The sequence below is a fragment of the Penaeus vannamei genome, chromosome 9 (genome assembly GCF_042767895.1).
Source record: "Penaeus vannamei isolate JL-2024 chromosome 9, ASM4276789v1, whole genome shotgun sequence".
In the NCBI taxonomy this organism is placed as follows: Eukaryota; Metazoa; Arthropoda; class Malacostraca; order Decapoda; family Penaeidae; genus Penaeus; species Penaeus vannamei.
The window spans coordinates 44,107,004-44,127,003 of NC_091557.1; the positions used below are offsets into that span (position 1 = coordinate 44,107,004).

Genomic DNA, 20,000 nt, shown 5'->3' on the forward strand with positions numbered 1-20,000 from the left:
ATAATATTTACGTGTTTTGTAATGTTTTTTGTCTTCTTTTATGATCACTAATAGTTGTTTTATCATCAGTGTCATCATCATTATCATCATCACCATCACCACCGACATCATCATCACCATCATCATTTTGCACCACCACCAAGTAAACTTTTAAGCAATGTTTACATATTCTATCATGCTTTTTTCAGCATATGTGATTACAGTATAATTTATGTCATCATTATCATACCCATCATTTCCATCTCTTTTATGATAATCATCACCCCCCCCTCCCATCATCACCACCACCAGTAGCAACCACCTGCATCACCAACTACCACCCCTACCAGCACCATCATTATCATCACCACCATCTCCACAACCACCATCACGACCACCACCATCATCACCACCAGTACCATCATCACCACCAATCCCACCACCATCACCACCACCAATCTCCATCATCACCACCAACCACCAGCACCACCACCATCATCACCCCTAACAGCACCAACCTTATGATGACCACCACCACCATCACCATCCCCACTATCATCAGCACCACCTCCACTTCCGCCACCACCACCTCCACCATTACCACCATCACCACCAGTACTACCATCATCTCCACCATCATCACGACTGCCATCACTAATACCATCATCACCACCACCACCATCACCGCCACTAATATCACCACCACCAGTCTCCATCATCACCACCATCTCCCCCATCTTCATCACCACTATACCCACCACCATCATCATCACTACCAATCTCCATCATCACTCCCATCATCACCACCACCACCATCTCCACCACCACCATCTCCACCACCACCATCTCCACCACCTCCATCATTATCACCATCTCCATCACCACCATCTCCATCACCACCACCTCCACCACCACCACCACCACCACCACCACCATCATCACCATTTCCACCACCATCATCACCATCTCCACCACCATCACCACCACCACCATCACTACCACCACCATCATCACCATCGTCACCACCACCATCATCACCATCATAACCACCACACCTCCACCAGCGCCACCACCTCCATGTCCACCACAACCACCACCACCACCACCTCCACCATCACCATCACCACAACCACCATCATCACAACCACCATCACCACCACTACCACCACCATCATTATCACCACCATCACCATCTCCACCATCACCACCACCTCCACTACGAACACCACCAAAATTATCACCACCATCATAACCACCACCACCTCCACCACCATTACCACCACAACCACCATCACTACTGCCCTCACCACCATCACCACCACAACCACCATCACCACTGCCCTCACCACCATCACCACCACAACCACCATCACCACTGCCCTCACAACCCTCACCACCACCACCTCCACCACCACTGCCCTCACCACCATCACCACCACAACCACCATCACCACTGCCCCCACCACCATCACCACCACCACCACCATCACCACTACCACAATCACCAGCACCACTGCCCTCACCACCACAACCACCATCACCACTGCCCTCACCACCACGAACACCACCATCTCCACCACAACCACCATCACCACCATTACCAGCACCATCTCCACCACACCCACCATTACCACCACCACCATCACCACCACCATCAACACCACCAGTACCATCATCACCAACTCCACCAATCATCATCACCACAATTACCATCATCACCACCACCATCTCCACCACCACCATCATCACCACAATTACCACCATCATCACCACCACCACCATCTCCACCACCACCATCATCACCACAATTACCATCATCACCACCACCATCTCCACCACCACCATCATCATCACTATTACCACCATCATCACCACACTTAACACCATCATCACCATCATTACCACCACCACCATCTCCACCACCATCATCACCACCTTTACCACCATCTCTACCACCACCACCATCACCACCACCACCATCTCTACCACCACCATCATCACCACCATTACCACCATCTCTACCACCACCATCATCGTCACCACCACCACCATTACCACCACCATCATAACCACCACCACCTCCACCACCACTGCCCTCACCACCATCACCACCACAACCACCATCACCACTGCCCTCACCACCAAAACCACCATCACCACTGCCCTCACCACCATCACCACCACAACCACCACCACCACCACAACCACCATCACCACTGCCCTCACCACCAAAACCACCATCACCACTGCCCTCACCACCATCACCACCACAACCACCATCACCACTGCCCTCACCACCATCACCACCACAACCACCATCACCACAACCACAATCACCACCACCATCATCACCATCATGATATGAACGTAGGCTGCGGTATGTTGTCACCTGACCTGACCTGTGGAATTGACCGTTAAACCACTAACGGTCATATTAACTACCTGTTGTTTTTTTAATCTTTTTATTTTTTCGTTTTCCATTGCCTTATTGTTAATTTTGTGGTGAATACTTATATTCTTATGGTTATTACTAATTTTGTTATCACTGTTACTATTAAAATAATTGTTAATATTATAATTATTGTTTCATTATCATTATGATTGTTATTGTTTTCATTGATGTTCTTTTCGTTTCCATTTTTTCTTATGATCATGATTATCATTAATAATATTATTATCATTATCATCATCATTATTATTATCATTATCATTTTTATTATTATTATTATCATTGTTATTATCAGTATCATTATTATCAGTATCATTATTATCATTATCATTATCATAATTATTATCATTATTATTATTATTATTATGATCATTATCATTATGATCATTATCATTAATATTATCATTATTATTAATATTGTCATTATTATCATTATTATTATCATTATTATTATTATTATTGTTGTTGTTGTTGTTGTTGTTGTTGTTGTTATTGTTGTTGTTGTTGCTGCTGCTGCTGCTGTTGTTGTTGTTGTTGTTGTTGTTATAGTTGTTGTTGTTGTTATAATAATAATAATAATAATAATAATTATTATTATTATTATCATTATTATTATTATCATTATCATTATTATTACTATTATTATTATTATTATTATTATTATTATTATTATTATTATTATTATTATTATTATTATCATTATTATTATTATTATTATCATTAATATTATCCTTATCATTATTATTGTTATTATTATTATCATTATAATTATCATTTTATTATTATCATTATCATTGTTATTGTTGGTGTTCGTGTTATTATCGTTATTACTATGACTATTATCATTGTCATTATTTTTTCCTTATTACTATTGTTATTATCATTATCCTCATTATATTTACCGTTATCATTATCATCATTATTATAGCATATTATTATAGCAATGATGATTTCTACATCATTGCTATAGTTGTTGTGACATACAACAGTTCTACCGTAATCATTAGTCTTATCCCTTATCACCATTACTTCAGATATTAGCATTTTTATCAATTTTCTTATGAATTCGCCAATAACTTCGAATCCTTTTTATCGCCGTCATCATTATCTTCAGAAATAACTGATATGCACGTCCTTACCCGCCATTTAATACTTGTAATTTATTCTATACGAAAATTATCATGAATACCGTTGTTAATGAAGGCAAATGTGAATCGAGAGGGTAGAATGAATGACAATGGATTATTTACAAAGATGCCGTTTTATTACAAAGTCAAACATGTTATGGCAATGTATTTTCCTTTTTTTTTTAGTTTTGTGTTAAGCGATTCTCGACCTTAACTACGATCGGTAGACCGTCGACTTGGTTCAGGATCCTTTTGTTTTTCTCGATAATTTTATGGTTATAGGGGTTTATGTATATTTATAATTTCTTCGAATTAGTTTCTGCATATTTTTGTTCTTCATTATCATACACAGCCGTTATTAGTGCATTGTTAGTCCTATTATTCTCGCTAGTCTACATTCGTCTGCGAGGGTGTATATCAACACTATATAGTTATCCATAGAGCTCAGTTATTCTATTCATCATATCCAGTCACTGAGCTTCTGTAGTTGTTCCTATTATTCTTTAATATCCTATTTTAGTCCCCCGTATTAACAGCTGTCCTAGTCGACGTTTCACCGGGACAATCAGCTGTGTGTTTTGGTTGCTCTGCTCAGGTTATTTTGCGATGAATGCGGTAAGATTTCGCCCATTTTTGGCCCTATTGTTGCAGGATGAGGATGAATAGGAAGGTTAGGATGGCGTGAGGAGGATAGGCGTGTGGGAAAGCAGCTGTGGGAGGGGAAAAAGGGAGATGAAGGCCGAGAGAGAGAGAGAGAGAGATGGCTAGGGGGAGATAGGGTAAAGATTTCTATTTTGTACGGGAAGGTATCTGGTTTTGCGTTTTTATTTTCCTCTGGGGCTTATTTTCCCCGGGAGAACAGGGCAGGGAGAGAGTTCTGGCGAGCCTCGATTCATGGGAAGGTGCAAAGAACAGGGCGAAAAGGGAAGGAGTTTATTAGAACACGATTTAATAAATGGACCACCGATGTATGTCGGGAAAAAAAATAAATAAACAACTCGACTCGAATTTTCCTCATTCATGGATTTCCTTGAAGTGCCATGACTGAGTGCATTCCAAGGAGCGAAAAGCACCGAAAGATCAAAGAAACTACAATGAGAACAGTAAGACTATGGAAGATATGGTAATTACAGTGATGATATAATGAGAGAACGTAATATGGGAAATGAGTCATATTTGTTTTATATTTTAGAGGAAGAGGTTGTCACTTCAGAGAGGGAGGACTGTCCCTGATTGTCCCTTGGTAGGCTTTAGGGATTCAATCTAACCCAATTAACTGCAGCTGAACTCTCTCAAGGTGTTGGTTTCAGCTGAGCATCATTTTTGCCATTTCTTGTGCGTTGAGATGTGTTTTGATGTATTTTTTTAAATTTTACTTCTTTGTGGCACTTCTACCTTCGCCTGTTCTGCAAGGATTGACACAGAAAGGTGTAGAGCATTATAAAAATGTCATTTTGGCTGTTTGTGAGGTTATTAACCTCAAACTGCCTTGGATGGCATGTCCATACATGCCATGCCCACTTTGTGTAGAATTTAGTATTTGTCTTTACACAGATATTTCTCCACAAGTAGTAAGTCACTAATGAGCCAATTATGAGTACAATCTGTCGTGCCTGTTTACCCTCTCTTGATTTTCAAAAAATAATTCAGGTATGCAATATTTCTGTTAGTGACATCAATAACATTATAGTAATTATAATGTCTATGATGGAAATAACAGTATCAATATTGATAGTATTAGTAAAATAAACATTTGTACCTCAAACTCAAAGAAAGATGGAATTGGGTGAGATCACAAGGTGCTAATTGATTCCTTTGTGGCTAAGCACTTGCGGAGCCACCCATGTCCAAGGTACATTTCACCAAAAAATATTACAGAGAACACAACATTTTCCCGGGAGCATTAGGTTAATGTGTTAGTTGATATCCTACAGGACCTCTGTTTGTTTCTTCCACTATGTGATTGTCACTGAATAAAAAAAAAGATTTTCTCAGTTTTAGATTTATTTAGATCTATAAATTTGGTATTTGTTTGCAAGATATTTACACATCTGATTGCCACCTCTGTGACTTACATGCCTCTGGTGCTCTGGCAAAAATGAATAAACCTCCACCACACATATTCTAGTAAGATAGAGCTTGTAGTTCTCCCTGTCAGTTTATTGTCAAATTGAGGAACTAGGTCTTGCCAGAATGAATGCGATGAAGGCTTTGCCAATGGTGGGGAGGCAGCAGCAGTTGCTCTGACACTGCTGCTCGTGCGGTGGACAAGAGTGGAAGGCTATCCATCACAGATTACATCAATTAAATATTTTTTTGTAATTTTTTGCTATTTTCTTCTTCTTTTTTTATGTAAAGATAGGAGTGTCATACCTGGATTTCTAAACTTGCAGTTTATGTATTCATTCATTCATTTACTTATATATTTACCAAGATGATAATTCCTTTGTTCTTATGTATCAGTGTAGTAGTAGAATTTAATCTCAGAAAGAAATTCAACAACAGACATCCTCAGATAGTTGCAATGGTTTTAAAGAGTAAATTCAATTACATAGATAACTGCTATGAAGACATATCCTTATGAAAACTTTGCAGGTGTATGTCTGTACGAAAGTTAATAGTCCTGTAGGTTTTTTTAATATTGATATCCTTGTTGCAGAGTGTGGTTCACCCGATGCACGGCAGACACAGCTCTGACATGTCGCCGCAGGATGTTTTACCAGATTCGACACAAGACCCAGAAGACGCACAATTGTCCCAGAATGCAGCCTCTCCAACACGTGAAGACGACGATCCTCCAAGCCCACCCTGTGCCCCGGGGTCGCCTGAACAGGAAATTGTCGACGTGGAATCTTATCAGCCCTGCGTTGTCGACCTCACATGTGAAGACGAAGACGAGGATGTAGTGGAAGTAGTCTCTCAAGAACAGCCAGTTATTGTGAGTTTCCTTATTTCCTCTTTTGTTTTCGTTTAGATATTGTTTGTTAAATTTGTATTCTTATATTATTTCCTTTCTATTTCCTATGTTTTCTTTTTCTTTTTTTCACTTTGTGTTTTCAGGTGATATTGCGTAGAATACCCACTTTATGTTTATATTTCTTGTTCCCATGAGTATTCTTGTAAGAGTATATACAGGAAGATGGGAGTCATTGTTATATAAAATTTACAACATATTTTCTTGTGAATGGCATTGCTTGAATGATACAAGGTTTATTTTGTTCTTGTGGAGGCTGAATGTTTTCCATGTATGCAATATTCACACCTGTTCATCACACTATTCTTCTGCTGTCAGTTATCTTTTTTGTTATTTTCATTCTCAGCCTCTGATTTTCTCTCCCTCCCTCTCCCCTTCCCTGTACCTCTTCCTCTTGCCCACTCCTCTATCTGTCTCTGTCTCTCTCTGTCTGTCTCTCTCTGTCTGTCTCTCTCTCTCTCTCTCTCTCTCTCTCTCTCTCTCTCTCTCTCTCTCTCTCTCTCTCTCTCTCTCTCTCTCTCTCTCTCTCTCTCTCTCTCTCTCTCTCTCTCTCCCCCCCCCCTTGTATCCACCCCCTCCTTCTCCTTTTCACTCTACCTCTCTATTCACTTCTACTTTTCTCTCTCCCTTCTTCCTCAGTTTCTCAAAAAGTTACACAAACAGTAAAGTATGGTTATGTTGACCTGTTCAAGCACACCATGATCCAAAATAAGTGTTAAGTTAATGGGTATCATTCAGTTACTGTATTTTATGATAGAAATTTTGAAATAGCTTATGCAAGCTATATTGACATATGTAAAGATAGAAATCAGCATTTACATTATAATTCACATTTCAACATTCACCCTACACATATGTGGCATATACACTTTCCTCACAGCTGTGTAAATTATATAGAGAGCATGAATGAATTATTGATTTATATCCAGACACCATCTGAGAGAAGGTTATATATAGACTTTAGTCTGCTATGTACAGAAGATTCAGTTCTTACCATGAATTGCTGTATTTCAAATTCACAGCAACCCATTCATGACAGGAACCTTGGAGTTCAGTATACCCACATTTATGGGTGGTATCTATAGCAGCAAGTTAAGCTAAAAGCCAATCTCTACACATGTAATGGTTGCAAGTTTTGATGTAAAATCCACAAAGCTAAATCTGCTAAGTTCAGATTTTTTTGCCAAGATTTAAGTTTTCATTAGAAGATAGATTTACTCAAAATCAGTTCAGCCGATTGTTGTGCTGCATGCCAGGCTTTGAAACAGTGCAGAGACCTGCATTGCAATCTGGGCAGTAGGTCCTGGTATTTCAAACTCTGCTTGGAACACCAGTGGTTTCTCATCTTGCTGTCTAGAATCTGTGTTACAACATGCTGCTGTAACTCCAGTGCCTGTGTTACTGCCACAGGCAAGTGCATTGCTGTCCTTTTCCTCAAAGGGTTGTCTCCAGTTCAGAAGCTTCCAGCAGGGCCCAGGAGAGTGCCAGTCAAAACATCTTTTGGGTGGTTGTTTCCCCTAAGGCACAGTGGACAGCCAAGGTGTTGATGATTATGAGATTGAACAGGAAGCAGAAGACTTTCCTATACCACACCTTGGACCCTTGAGCAATCGAGTAGTTGGATGCCATCTGATCCCCAACATCAATACCCTTTGTGCAAATGTTGTTTACAGTTACCATAACCTGTTTCTCTCAATCCATTTCTACAGTATGAGCTATCAACAGCATGGTGACTTTGATGCGGTCCCAAACCAAGGCCAGCATACCCGTCTTCCTGCTTTGGTAGTCTACATCACCCACCTTCTTGTACTGAGGTCCTTGGGCATAAACTTCCCTATGAAGCCTCCAGGCTCCATCAGCTGCAGTAGTGGTGGATGAGGGATGTCACTTCAGTTCACCTCAGTGACACCTAGAAACACAAGATGTACCCAGCTGCGGGGCTCCAGCTAGTGGAAAGTTATAAACCTTCAGCCCAAACATCACCTGCTTAGTTTGAAAGTCTTGAAAATAGATCACCCACAGAACTACCAAAGGGACTCATTGATGGCAGTGTCCCTCACCAGCACAAATATCAAGGGGAATTGAAGGGTTGAGGGCATTCAGGACTGGTCATAGCTTCCACATCCTGTCCTCCAAGAGTGAGTGAAGTGGAGGCGAGTCATGAGCTGGTCAGACCTTTCCCTCAGCATGACCTATGTAGAGATGTCATTCCACAGGAAGAGATGAGTTGACCAGTATTTGCAGTAACAGGGATGCAGTGTATCCCCATCACAACACAAGTACCAAGGTATGCACAGACTTCCTGAATGGACATGGGTAGCCTCATCCTCATGGGAGATGAGACAGCAGTAGGTTTGACAGCTGCATGCTTGTGGGAGTGGGGGGAAGAAATGTAAATAATATATTCTGACTTCTCAGTAGATGTTTCCTTAATATGAATATAAATGGAAGGAACGCAAAAGCAAATTATGAAATTCACCAGTTGGCCCCCTAATAATGAGCGCTGAGAAATCTTCAGTGGAAAAGCACAGAAAAATCTCAGAGGTTTGCTGGACACACCCAGGACAACCAGCAAACCCAAAACACTTCAGGACATTGTCCTTCTGCTGCCAGAGAAAGAAAGTAAATCCCATAGCATTTTGTTCCCATACCATAATGGAGAGTGGCTTGTTGCTAACAAGCATGGTGTCGACCTGGCTGACATAATCTAGACTGTCCTCTGAAATGGAGGAAGGCAGAGATTGGCACAGTAGACACCACTGAGCCATTTCATTTGCTATTAATGAATGGGAAAATTCCCATGCTTTGACCTGACTGGGAGTAAGGAACCAATGATAATCAGTGAGGTCAAAGCCAGTTGGGTCACTAGTCACATAACATGTCCAATCACATCAAAGCCTAATGTACTGACATCACTTGAGTATATGATGTCAATTACTACTTTGTAGAAGTAGAGGTGGCAGCTGTAAAATTACTTTTTTTCTTCATTATGAAGTCTTGAGGTCACTTCATTGCATTTATGATGTGAATTCCAGCTATGTAGAAGTAAAAATAATTACTGTAATGACAATAAGATATTTCTTTGGGAATACTGATATACATAATAAATGTTATTCAGATGTCTCACTCAAGACACCCGGTAGAACAATGAGGAAATAGGACGCCTGGTATCCTTTCCTGTGTGTTAATGATAGCAGCTTATCACTTGAAGCCTTCAAATCCAATGCTTCTTTTCTTAAGATCTATTTTTAGTTGGAGAAAGAGAAGAGGGAGAGGGAAAAGACAGAGTAACTTCTGAAATTATTAAATATTTAAGTTGTTTTCTTCCCCTTTAATTTTTCTTGGTAGGTATGATTAACTCTCATTTCTCTTTTATTACTATATTCCCTGCACTTGACTCACCACAGGCAGGGTTATTATTGTAGAATTTTAGAAACTCCTCCAAAACTCCTTATCAACTGATGTGGCTATCATGCTCATTCAGCAGATGGAACTGAAGTACATTGTACAATAGTGCCAGAGATATTTAAACTTCTGAATGCCAGACCTGAAGCAGGTTATGAGTGGGCCAGAAAGCCCAACTTGCTCCTCCCTCTTGGTCAGATGAGAACCGTACACTCTACAATTTGCTTATGATTTCTTAGACTGGGTCAAGCAGTCATTCCATAAGTGAGAGCCTTAAATCTCGCAGCCAAATTCAAGCCATTAGGCTTCCTTGAGTGGCGACTTGCCTGGCCCACAGGAATATGTGTCTGCGGTGTCAAGGCTCCTTGCCTCCCCTTTGCAGTGTTATTATCTCTCTCTGCAAAAGCATTTTTTGCTTCCTTACCATTTTTCTATATTTCTATATTTGTCATTTGATATGCTGTATCAAGGTGATAAGACTGTCTTCTTGGAAAAACTCTTTATCTCTAGGTAATCACCATTCTGCAAGAACAATAGCAGTAATTGACATTTTGTCACATGTAATTTTTGAATATTTTTTTTTTTTTTTTTTTTTTTTTTTTTTTTAAGAATCTTCTGTAATACACTCTGTTCTTCCATTTTTGGCAGACAGGAATAGGATCCTCCCCTTGGTAACAGTATCCTTCCTGAAGCCATCACTTTTATGATAGTGGTTCACATATGGTAGATTCCACTCATTTACCAATGGAAATAATACAAGAGAATCTTCTTAAATGCTCACTGTGGCTAATCATCTTCCAAGACTCTATGCACCTGTGATGAATCATTCTTGTCATCCTGGACCTCAGCCAAATTTATCCATGAGAGTATATTCCAGCCGCCCGACCTTCAGCCAATTTTTTTCATGATGTGATGGTCACATCACCTAGATCCAATAAGTTAAAGAGCAGAGCAATGTATGATGTACAAGAATAAGTAAACAATTTTGCCAGCTCTATAAATATAGTTGTGATAAAATTGGTAATGAGATGCTAAAGATCTCAACTTGGAGAGCTGACCCTGCCTTCTCCCCTCATACACTTCTCCCCCTCCTCCCCCTCCCTCCCCTGGAATATCCTGTATCTGCCACTATGTCCTTTTTTAGGGTTTACAAAGTGATTTTGCTAAATTCTGAAGAAAGATGATTGTATAATGTTCAGCTAAACTCAAAATAATTATTGGAAAAATGGAACCTCATAAAATCTAACTGCTTCACAAGAGGTTATGATTAGAAAAACTAGAATAAAGGAAAGGAAAATACCAGTGTATAGTTCTTGAAAGGAAATATATTTCACCTTTTGGTTCTTTCATAGGAAAGGGGAAAAGAAGATTGATAATTTGGGGGGATATTGTAGGGGAAGAAATGCATCCGTTAAAGGTGCGTTTCAACTGTCCTTGTCTTCATCTAGCACCTGCTGACTTGTGTCCGAGTGCTTAGCCAGGCATAGTGTTTTAACTGTCAAAAGCACCACCATACCACACATGCCTCTCACTTAAACACTGCACATAGTACTTCTCATTTGAGCAACATGGGGCACAAGGACTTATTCCCCATTTGGACTCTAGTTTTATGTTTTATTGCATATAATTTTGATTTACTGATTTAAAATTAACATCAATCAGATGGGTCATTGACGTGAGTGTAGATCCTGGGTTTCAAATTAGCCATTTTTTGTTTATTTGTTTTGGTAATAAAAACTAATTCTAACATAACTTTTGTTGACTTTATAGATACTTAAAGATATTGATAATTTCATTTAACAAATTACTGACAGCAGTTTTGAACTGCATCCAAGAAAGCCTGGAGATACCCCCCCAAAAAAAGAAAACACCCGAGATTGAGTTATCTCTGGCTACCCTTAGCCCCCAGATTTCACACCAAAATGACGTGATTCAGCCCAGATAGCCACGTGCACCACGAGACCTGCACGTACACAAGGCAGTTGAACCGTGCCTAAAAGCTAGGGAGTTAATACCAAATTTTCATATTTAGAAAGTTGCATTTACAGATCTAAACATTTTCAATATATATATTGTATTACAATTGCACAAATTTCAATATCAAATGGATGAAAATTTCTTTGTATGGTGATACCACACTCAAAAATTTTGTGCATTTTTCCTGTGGTATGATTAGATTTGAGAAGTATAAACATTGTTTTTCTTTACCAAATGAACCAGAGTGTGATTTTGTGAAGAGCACAATTGAAAATGATAAATATTGTGCATTATCTGTGTGTGTGTGTGTGAGTGAGTGAGTGAGTGAGTGAGTGAGTGTGAGAATCTGTGTGTGACCTAGTTATCGGATTATCACGGAGTATTATCCTAATCGTCATGCCATTACCTGTACTTGTCCATTTGTTGCACAAAGGTGTGGGATGAAAAGTAACTCCCTCAAAAGCCAAACAGGGTAGCTGTGCAGTAACCATAAGTATGATTATTTACTACAGATTTATTAGGTTTTGTTTGTATTGTCCAGTAATTATTTCTTATAGAATTTTGCTTTTTAATATAACTGATAATTATTTATTCTAGATTTGTTTTTTGCATATTTACCAATGATTATTTTTTATGGATTTATGCATGGCATATATTCACAGATGATTTTTTTCTTAGAGATAGTTTATGTTTTGTGTATATTATCCCTTAGTTCACAGATTTTGCTCACTCATACATGGTTCCACGGGAGTTTAGTTAGCTTAGCCATCAAAGAGTCAATTACTAGTTGTTCTTGATCAGATCTTATATCCTTTTCCTAGATTTTTATAAATATATTTATTTTTGTTGTTGTTGTTTTATTATTATTATTGCTGTTGTTATTATTGTCTTATTATTATTATTATTATTATTATTATTACGATTGTTATTTGTATTGATTACATTATAATCCTAGTAGTCTATAGCCTTGTAATGGGACTTGATTTTGTGTTATCATGATTCATTCTTTAAATGTATGCTTCTCTCTCTCTCTCTCTCTCTCTCTCTCTGTCTCTCTCTCTCTCTCTCTCTCTCTCTCTCTCTCTCTCTCTCTCTCTTTCTCTCTCTCTCTCTCTCTCTTTTTCTCTCTTTCTCTCTCTCTCTCTCTGTCTCTCTCTCTCTCTCTCTCTCTCTCTCTCTCTCTCTCTCTCTCTCTCTCTCTCTCTCTCTCTCTCTCTCTTTCTCTTTCTCTTTCTCTTTCTTTCTTTCTTTCTTTCTTTCTTTCTCTCTCTCTCTCTCTCTCTCTCTCTTTCTGTCTCTCTGTCTCTGTCTCTGTCTCTGTCTCTGTCTCTGTCTCTCTCTCTCTCTCTCTCTCTCTCTCTCTCTCTCTTTTCCCCCCTCTGGATTCAGCATTGATTGTAAGCCAATCCATTTCAGTATCTGGGAACAGAGCAAAGAAGAATGGAGAGAAGAAGGAATATCAGCGGGAATGACACCCCTCTTGAGGTTATAGAGGACCTGACGACAGACAGACAACACAACCCTATTGAGAATATTAACGAGGACATCAACATAAATGCGCTCCCTTTTGAGAGGCAACAGAATCACTGGCCATTCGAGTCCCAGGGTGTTGATTTCCACAATCCAGATCTTCTGTTCGGCAACCTCTTGGGAGACTTGCCAGTGGAAACCGTCGAAGATAACCCCCGAGCCAGGCCTAGTGTCTTGGTGCCAAGGTTACCCAGGGAGCAGCGGCATTCTTTCAGGCGTATGTATACTCGTGTTCTGTAAATTGTGGTGTTTCTCTTGCCTTTTTTGTATCTCTGTCCTTTAGGTATATTACTCTTTCTTCTCTTTCTCCCCATTCCTGTTTCTTTATTATTATTGTTATTATTATTATTGTTGTTATTATAATATCATCTATCTTCGTCTGTTTTGAGATACATGTAGGGTATGTGATTAAAAGGTGCAGGATGCCAGACTAAGGAAATTTCAACGAGTGATACTCTTCACTACAGAGAAAATATGGCTACCCTCCATTTGAAGAAAAGCAGTCTGGACAATTTAGAAAGATGGAACTGGGGTCCTCAGACATTTTGAAACATTCCTTAGATACAAACAAGTAAAATCATCCTAAAAATTACAAGCAGAAATCAGATCTATAGATCACTGATAAGTCTTGAATGTGAAAGTAAATTTCTGAAATAACTACAGGAAAATTGATATATATCCTCAGAAAAGGAAAAGTACTAATTCACCAGATTTATGAAAATTCTTAAAGATAATGAAGGAATCATAAAATGCAAATGGATCAGAATTAAATTTTTAAAAGTTAACATCACATTTCAGTCTGCAAAATTATTTAGATATTCATGTTTTGTAACAGAAAAGTTGACATTGTATTCTGGAAAATTGTTTTAGTTGTGTTGCCTGGTAATAACAAGTAAAAGGGGAATTTGTTGATATTCCAACCTAGGTTTTTGCACCTTGAGGAAAGATGTCAAGACCTAAACATTCTCTACCTACAGTATGGTGTGGCTCCCTTATTCCTGTTGGATCCTGTGGTTGTGTGTTGACATTTTAAAAAAATTGGCAGAAGTGTGGGTGATGGAAACATCTCTTTATGGGAAAAATTTGGCTGAGGGCCAGAGTGACGGGAATGTCTCGCCATGAGACGATGTGGCTGATAAGCAAGGGACTGAGACATTACTCACAAAGCCTTCGGAGGGAGATTAGATTCAGTGGGCTTTAGGCTTTAGTCTCTTGCACGACTTCCACCAGTAAGCATAAGTGGAATATACCACCCGCGAGCTGTGCCTGGAGGAGCACTGGCCCTAGGGAGAACATTATTTCCATGTGCAGAAACTTGTGCCTGACTACTTCTACAGAAAATCGAAGAATGCATAAATATGATAAGATAATATTTATACCTGGTTGCTGCTTATTCTTTGTATTATTGAAATCTGAAAAATTATGCTTTTTCACAGCTGGGTGGACAGACAAGCTGAAGGGGTTTGTGGTAGTTAGGGATAAACTTACCGAACTTTCTTTTATTGTTAAAAATTTCTTATAAATTTTTAGTCATAAAATATTATTATTCATAATACTTTGTAATTTGGTAATTTTTATTTTTCTTCATTTATTTCTATTTATTGATCTTCATTTTGAATCTCATTATCTTTGTTATTTTTTACAGGTCAGCGAAGCAGATCTAGATCTCCTCAGCTTTTCCCAGACTCCCAAAGAGATGCGCAACGAACTCCTGAGATTGTGCAAGGTCTGGACGAGCTCATGGCTGAAGTAGAAGGAAGAATGCCACGAGTCCTTGGGCAGCCTCCTAACACCTATAACGCCGCAATGATTGTAGCTGAAGAACATAATCAGAGAGTTGCACGAATCACGCCACCAGAAGCACCCCCGAGCCCACCTGCACTAGAGCAGCCAACCATTTCGTGCCTTGTCTGCTTTGATTCCGTTGGCACCATACAAAAATCCTCCCGTACCTTATGTTCCACCGTTTGTGGGCACGTCTTCTGCTCCACCTGCATAGACGCTGTTGTGAGGCAAAAGAAACAGTGCCCCGTGTGTAGGAAAAAGTTAACGAAGAAACAGTATCACCCTCTCTTCATATGAGGACTCAGACACCAGTGTCATGAGCTCATGATAGAATTACGTGTATATAGCAAATATTCCCCGGGCCGTCTTTGGCCAAGAATTTCCTGGAGAAGAACCAAGAGAAACCAGGCTGCTTTCTCTTTAAAAAAATAATCTAGTGACCCCCTTAATCTATTATGTAAACTAAAGGATATTCAGGATCTATATGTCAATGGTATACAGTTAATGTGTAGCCAAGGATTAGATAGTGTGTTAAAAAGGAAACTTAAGGATATTGTGAAGTTTCTCTGTACAAAAGAAATTAAGGCCATTTTTTCCAGTTTATATCTTTTTGAAAACTGAATGTGGAGTATTTGGAGTTGCTTCCTGTAAACTGAATAGGTTACTAAATCAGAGAGGCAAAGTGGAAATGCAGCTATCAAGTCCTTACCCGGAAAGAGGGGATTCTCGTCTCAGGCTACTGGCGAGAGCAAACTTTTGGTTCCAATTCTCTCAGTGCAGGTATTCTGCTTCATGCAGTCTTTGTTTTGATATCTATGTTTTTGAACTCAGGCCAATTGTGTGTGTTGTCACTCAAGATGCTTGTACAAGCACAACACGCGCACACACACACGCACACTCAGACACTCACACACAAACTCACACACAAACTCACACACAAACACACACAAACACACACAAACACACACACACACACACACACACACACACACACACACACACACACACACACACACACACACACACACACACACACACACACACACACACACACACACAAACTCACACAAACTCACACAAACACACACACAAACTCACACACACACAAACTCACACACACACAAACTCACACACACACACACACACAAACTCACACACACACACACACACAAACTCACACACACACACACACACAAACTCACACACACACACACAAACTCGCACACACACACACATACACACACACTCACTCACTCTCACTCATTCACTCACTTACTCACTCACTCTCTCACTCACTCACTCACTCACTCACTCACTCACTCACTCACACACACAAACACACAAACACACACACACACACACACACACACACACACACACACACACACACACACACACACACACACACACACACACACACACACACACACACACACACACACACACACACACACACTCGCACACACTCATACACACTCACTCTCACTCTATCTCTCTCTCTCTCTCTCTCTCCTCTCTCCCTCCCTCTCCCTTTCCCTCCCTCTCCTCTCTTCCTCTCTCTCCCTCTCCCTCCCTCTCCCTCTCCCTCCCTCTCTTCCTCTCTCTCCCTCTCCCTTTCCTTCCCTTCCCTTCCTTTCTCTGCATTTCCTTTTTCCTCTCTCCTCTCTTCTTCCCTCTCCTCTTTCCTCTCTCCTTTTCCCTCCCTCTCCCTCTCCCTCCTTCTCCTTTCTCTCTCCATTTTCTCTTTCCTCTTTCCTCTCTCCTCTCATCCTCCCTCTCCTCTTTCCTCTTTCTTCTTTCTTCTTTCTTCTCTCATTTCCCCCATACCCTCGCTTTCTCTTCCCCCTTTGCCTTCCCTTTCCATTCCCCTGTACATCTGCCTCACCCATTCTCCGTCTTTCACATTAAGTTTACATTAGGTTTCTACTACAGTACACTGCAATTATACAAATGTTTCTGTCATTAAGGAAGTGTTCTAGAATTTATAGTTTGTTGACAGGATTAACTTTACTTTTGTATGTGTATAGGCCTCTTGGCATGTAACAAGGTAAGGTTTTATGCCAATCTGTTGTAAACAGTACTATGGTATTGCAGAGACTTGCAACTTTTTTTTCTCTCTCTCAATCTGTCCCATCAAATATGTCTTGAGAAAGACATTTTAGGTAGAGATATAGTATCTGTAATTTTAAAGTGAAAATCAACTGCTATCTCCCTATTTGTGAGAGAAATTGAAAGCTTTATTGTATAATTTTAATCTCTCTTTGGTGTCCACTTTCTGATTCATAGGTATCGGATTACCCTTTGACAAGATCACAGTCATTTTGCAATAGTTCCCCCAACAACAAATACTTTTAATTACCAAAAAGCTTTATAGAAACTTTCTTCTTTCTTTATGTCGCTGTTTTTTTTTCTTCTTCTTCTTCTTCTTCTATTTTCTTTTTTTTTATATAATTTTTTTTCTTGGTTAGTATGAATATGATGATTTTATTCAGAGATGATGGACAGAATGTACATGGCAGAATCATGAGAAATCCCATGATTTTATTGCTGTGATATAAGGTTAAGCTTTAGTTTTGTAAGTTTTTTTTTTTTCTTTCTTTTCCTTTTTTTTTTTCCTTTTTTTTTTTTCTTCTTTTTTTTTCTTTTCTATATGTAATTGAAAATGTGGTGCTTGGGAGGACGTTTTTACCATTCCATCCTAATATATCATCTTTATTATTTTATAATTCTTCATTTTTTTCAAAATAGAATATACATTCAGGCACACAGGCACCCTACACCACCCTACACTATGGTACCTAATGCTATCCCCCCCCCCTACACACACACACACACACACACACACACACACACACACACACACACACACACACACACACACACACACACACACACACACACACACACACACACACACACACACACACACACACATACACACACACACACACACACACACAAAAGATGCTATTCTATAATACTCACACAATGTGATATACCACATACCTCATACCATATTCCATGCACCACACCATATGAACCCACACCACACTGAACTACACACATGACACCATACCATACCTGCACCACACTATGCACACCACTGTATCACACATGCAGTTATATGTTTATTCCTGTCAGAATGTCTTGGAGGAATGATGCGGAGGAATTTCAGTTGTACGCTATATGGCTCTCTTATTGTGTCATGAATGCACTTGATTGGTTTGTTGATTACTGAGGGTAAGTGACTAATTGGTAATGACAATTATTTGAAAATTAACAGGTTCGTGGTGACAGTTAATTGAAATACAACTACGGACACATTTGGAATCGTCCAGTCGTCACAAACCTCTGAAGTGCATCTGGAGCTCGTTTAAAAAACAATGGATTATAGACAACTTCACCAGTGTTTATTTAAGGTTTGTGATTCCAACGTCAGATCTTAAACCTACCAGCTAACTGTGTTTTGTCTGACCTGTGGCCAAGATTGTTGTCTTTATTAGAGTAGGGAAAGGCTCTTTGGCCCAAAGTTAATTTGATTTTGTATACTTAAACTAGACATTCAGTTGTGTGTGTATGGACGTGTGTGTGTGTATATATGTATATATATATATTGAAAGCCTGATGGCATAGCCATGAAAAGATAAATTCAGCTGGGAATTTAATACATTCTGTAACACGATTCCCCCAAAAGTATGTTCTTATTGCAGGTTATCCTTATAAAGAAGATGAGAAAATATTTATGTTGCTACAAGACATACGGAGATGATTTAAGAATTTGGAAATATGTTATATTATTATTATTATTTTATAATTGTCATCATCATTATTATTATTGTGTGCACCATCAGTCCGTAAAGAATACAGACGAACAGAGGTTTTTGAAACCATTAGATGAAGTGAATTGATTATGTGGTAAACAGTTTCATTAAAAAATCTCTGGAAATCATTTTAACTAGTAAACAAACAAAGTGAATCATATGCTTGTTCCTTGTTATTATTTTTATAAATTGAGCTTTTATAGAAAATGCGATTGAATGGTCACATGGAGAGAATATTTGATTTATTTGATAACTTGCTTTATTGCTTCAAAAGTTATCAGGTAATAATACTTATCATTTAGTTGTATCCTTTTTACAATAAAATATTTGAAAACACTCTCACTGACATTTTATTTTCAGAATTTGAAGATTGGAAGTGTAGAAGGGAAATGAGTATTATAATCATAGGGTCATAAGTAGTATTCATGAGCATTTATTCCCAGATGAATAGGTCGATAAGAATTTTATATATTATGATAAAAAAGACATATAAGGATTAGGTGTGTTTATCCATTTTTAATTTAGTGTTGGAGTAACACTAGTAGTACTGAAGGTTGATTTTAAAGTTATCTAAAGACTTGCGTACATTTTACAGAAGGAATTATCAAGAAAATATATTTGAGGATTGAAAATGGGCTAAGGATCAGCTGAATTATGCATTGTGATTTTTCGGTCAATATAGGTCTGTCAGGATAGTCCCCCCCAAGTGAGTATTTTGAAAATGCGGAAAACATATGAAAACATTATCTTTTAGGTACAAGTAGGAAAGGTTCTCAGTTATCTGTTGTGTAGGAATGACCTTTCATAGTGGTATATCATTCTACTTGGGTTGTTTTTTTGTTGCCATGATGTCCCTGAACTGAAAGAAGGGTAATTAATTGTAACCATTTTAGTAACTTTAAGTATACTGATTTTATCCGTTTCCAATTGCCAGCTGTATTTTTTTTATATAA

General features: G+C 39.0%; 1 protein-coding gene across 3 annotated transcripts; it reads left to right on the forward strand.

Moving 5' to 3' along the window:
- Nucleotides 1-4,040: 4,040 nt before the first annotated feature.
- On the forward strand, nucleotides 4,041-19,386 carry LOC113816277 (uncharacterized). 3 transcript variants are annotated; one of them, XR_011398764.1, is made up of 5 exons: nucleotides 4,145-4,225; nucleotides 6,215-6,493; nucleotides 13,328-13,658; nucleotides 15,087-16,006; nucleotides 18,510-19,386. XR_011398764.1 is itself a non-coding variant. In XM_070125811.1 (4 exons), exons 1-4 carry the CDS (start codon nucleotides 4,162-4,164, stop codon nucleotides 15,521-15,523), a joined length of 1,056 nt encoding a protein of 351 aa, XP_069981912.1. In that variant the 5' UTR covers nucleotides 4,041-4,161; the 3' UTR covers nucleotides 15,524-19,386. The 3 variants fall into 3 exon arrangements, 2 of the variants coding, with proteins under 2 accessions (XP_069981912.1, XP_069981911.1); XM_070125811.1 differs by having other exon boundaries at nucleotides 4,041-4,170; nucleotides 15,087-19,386; XM_070125810.1 differs by having other exon boundaries at nucleotides 15,087-19,386.
- Nucleotides 19,387-20,000: the final 614 nt, after the last annotated feature.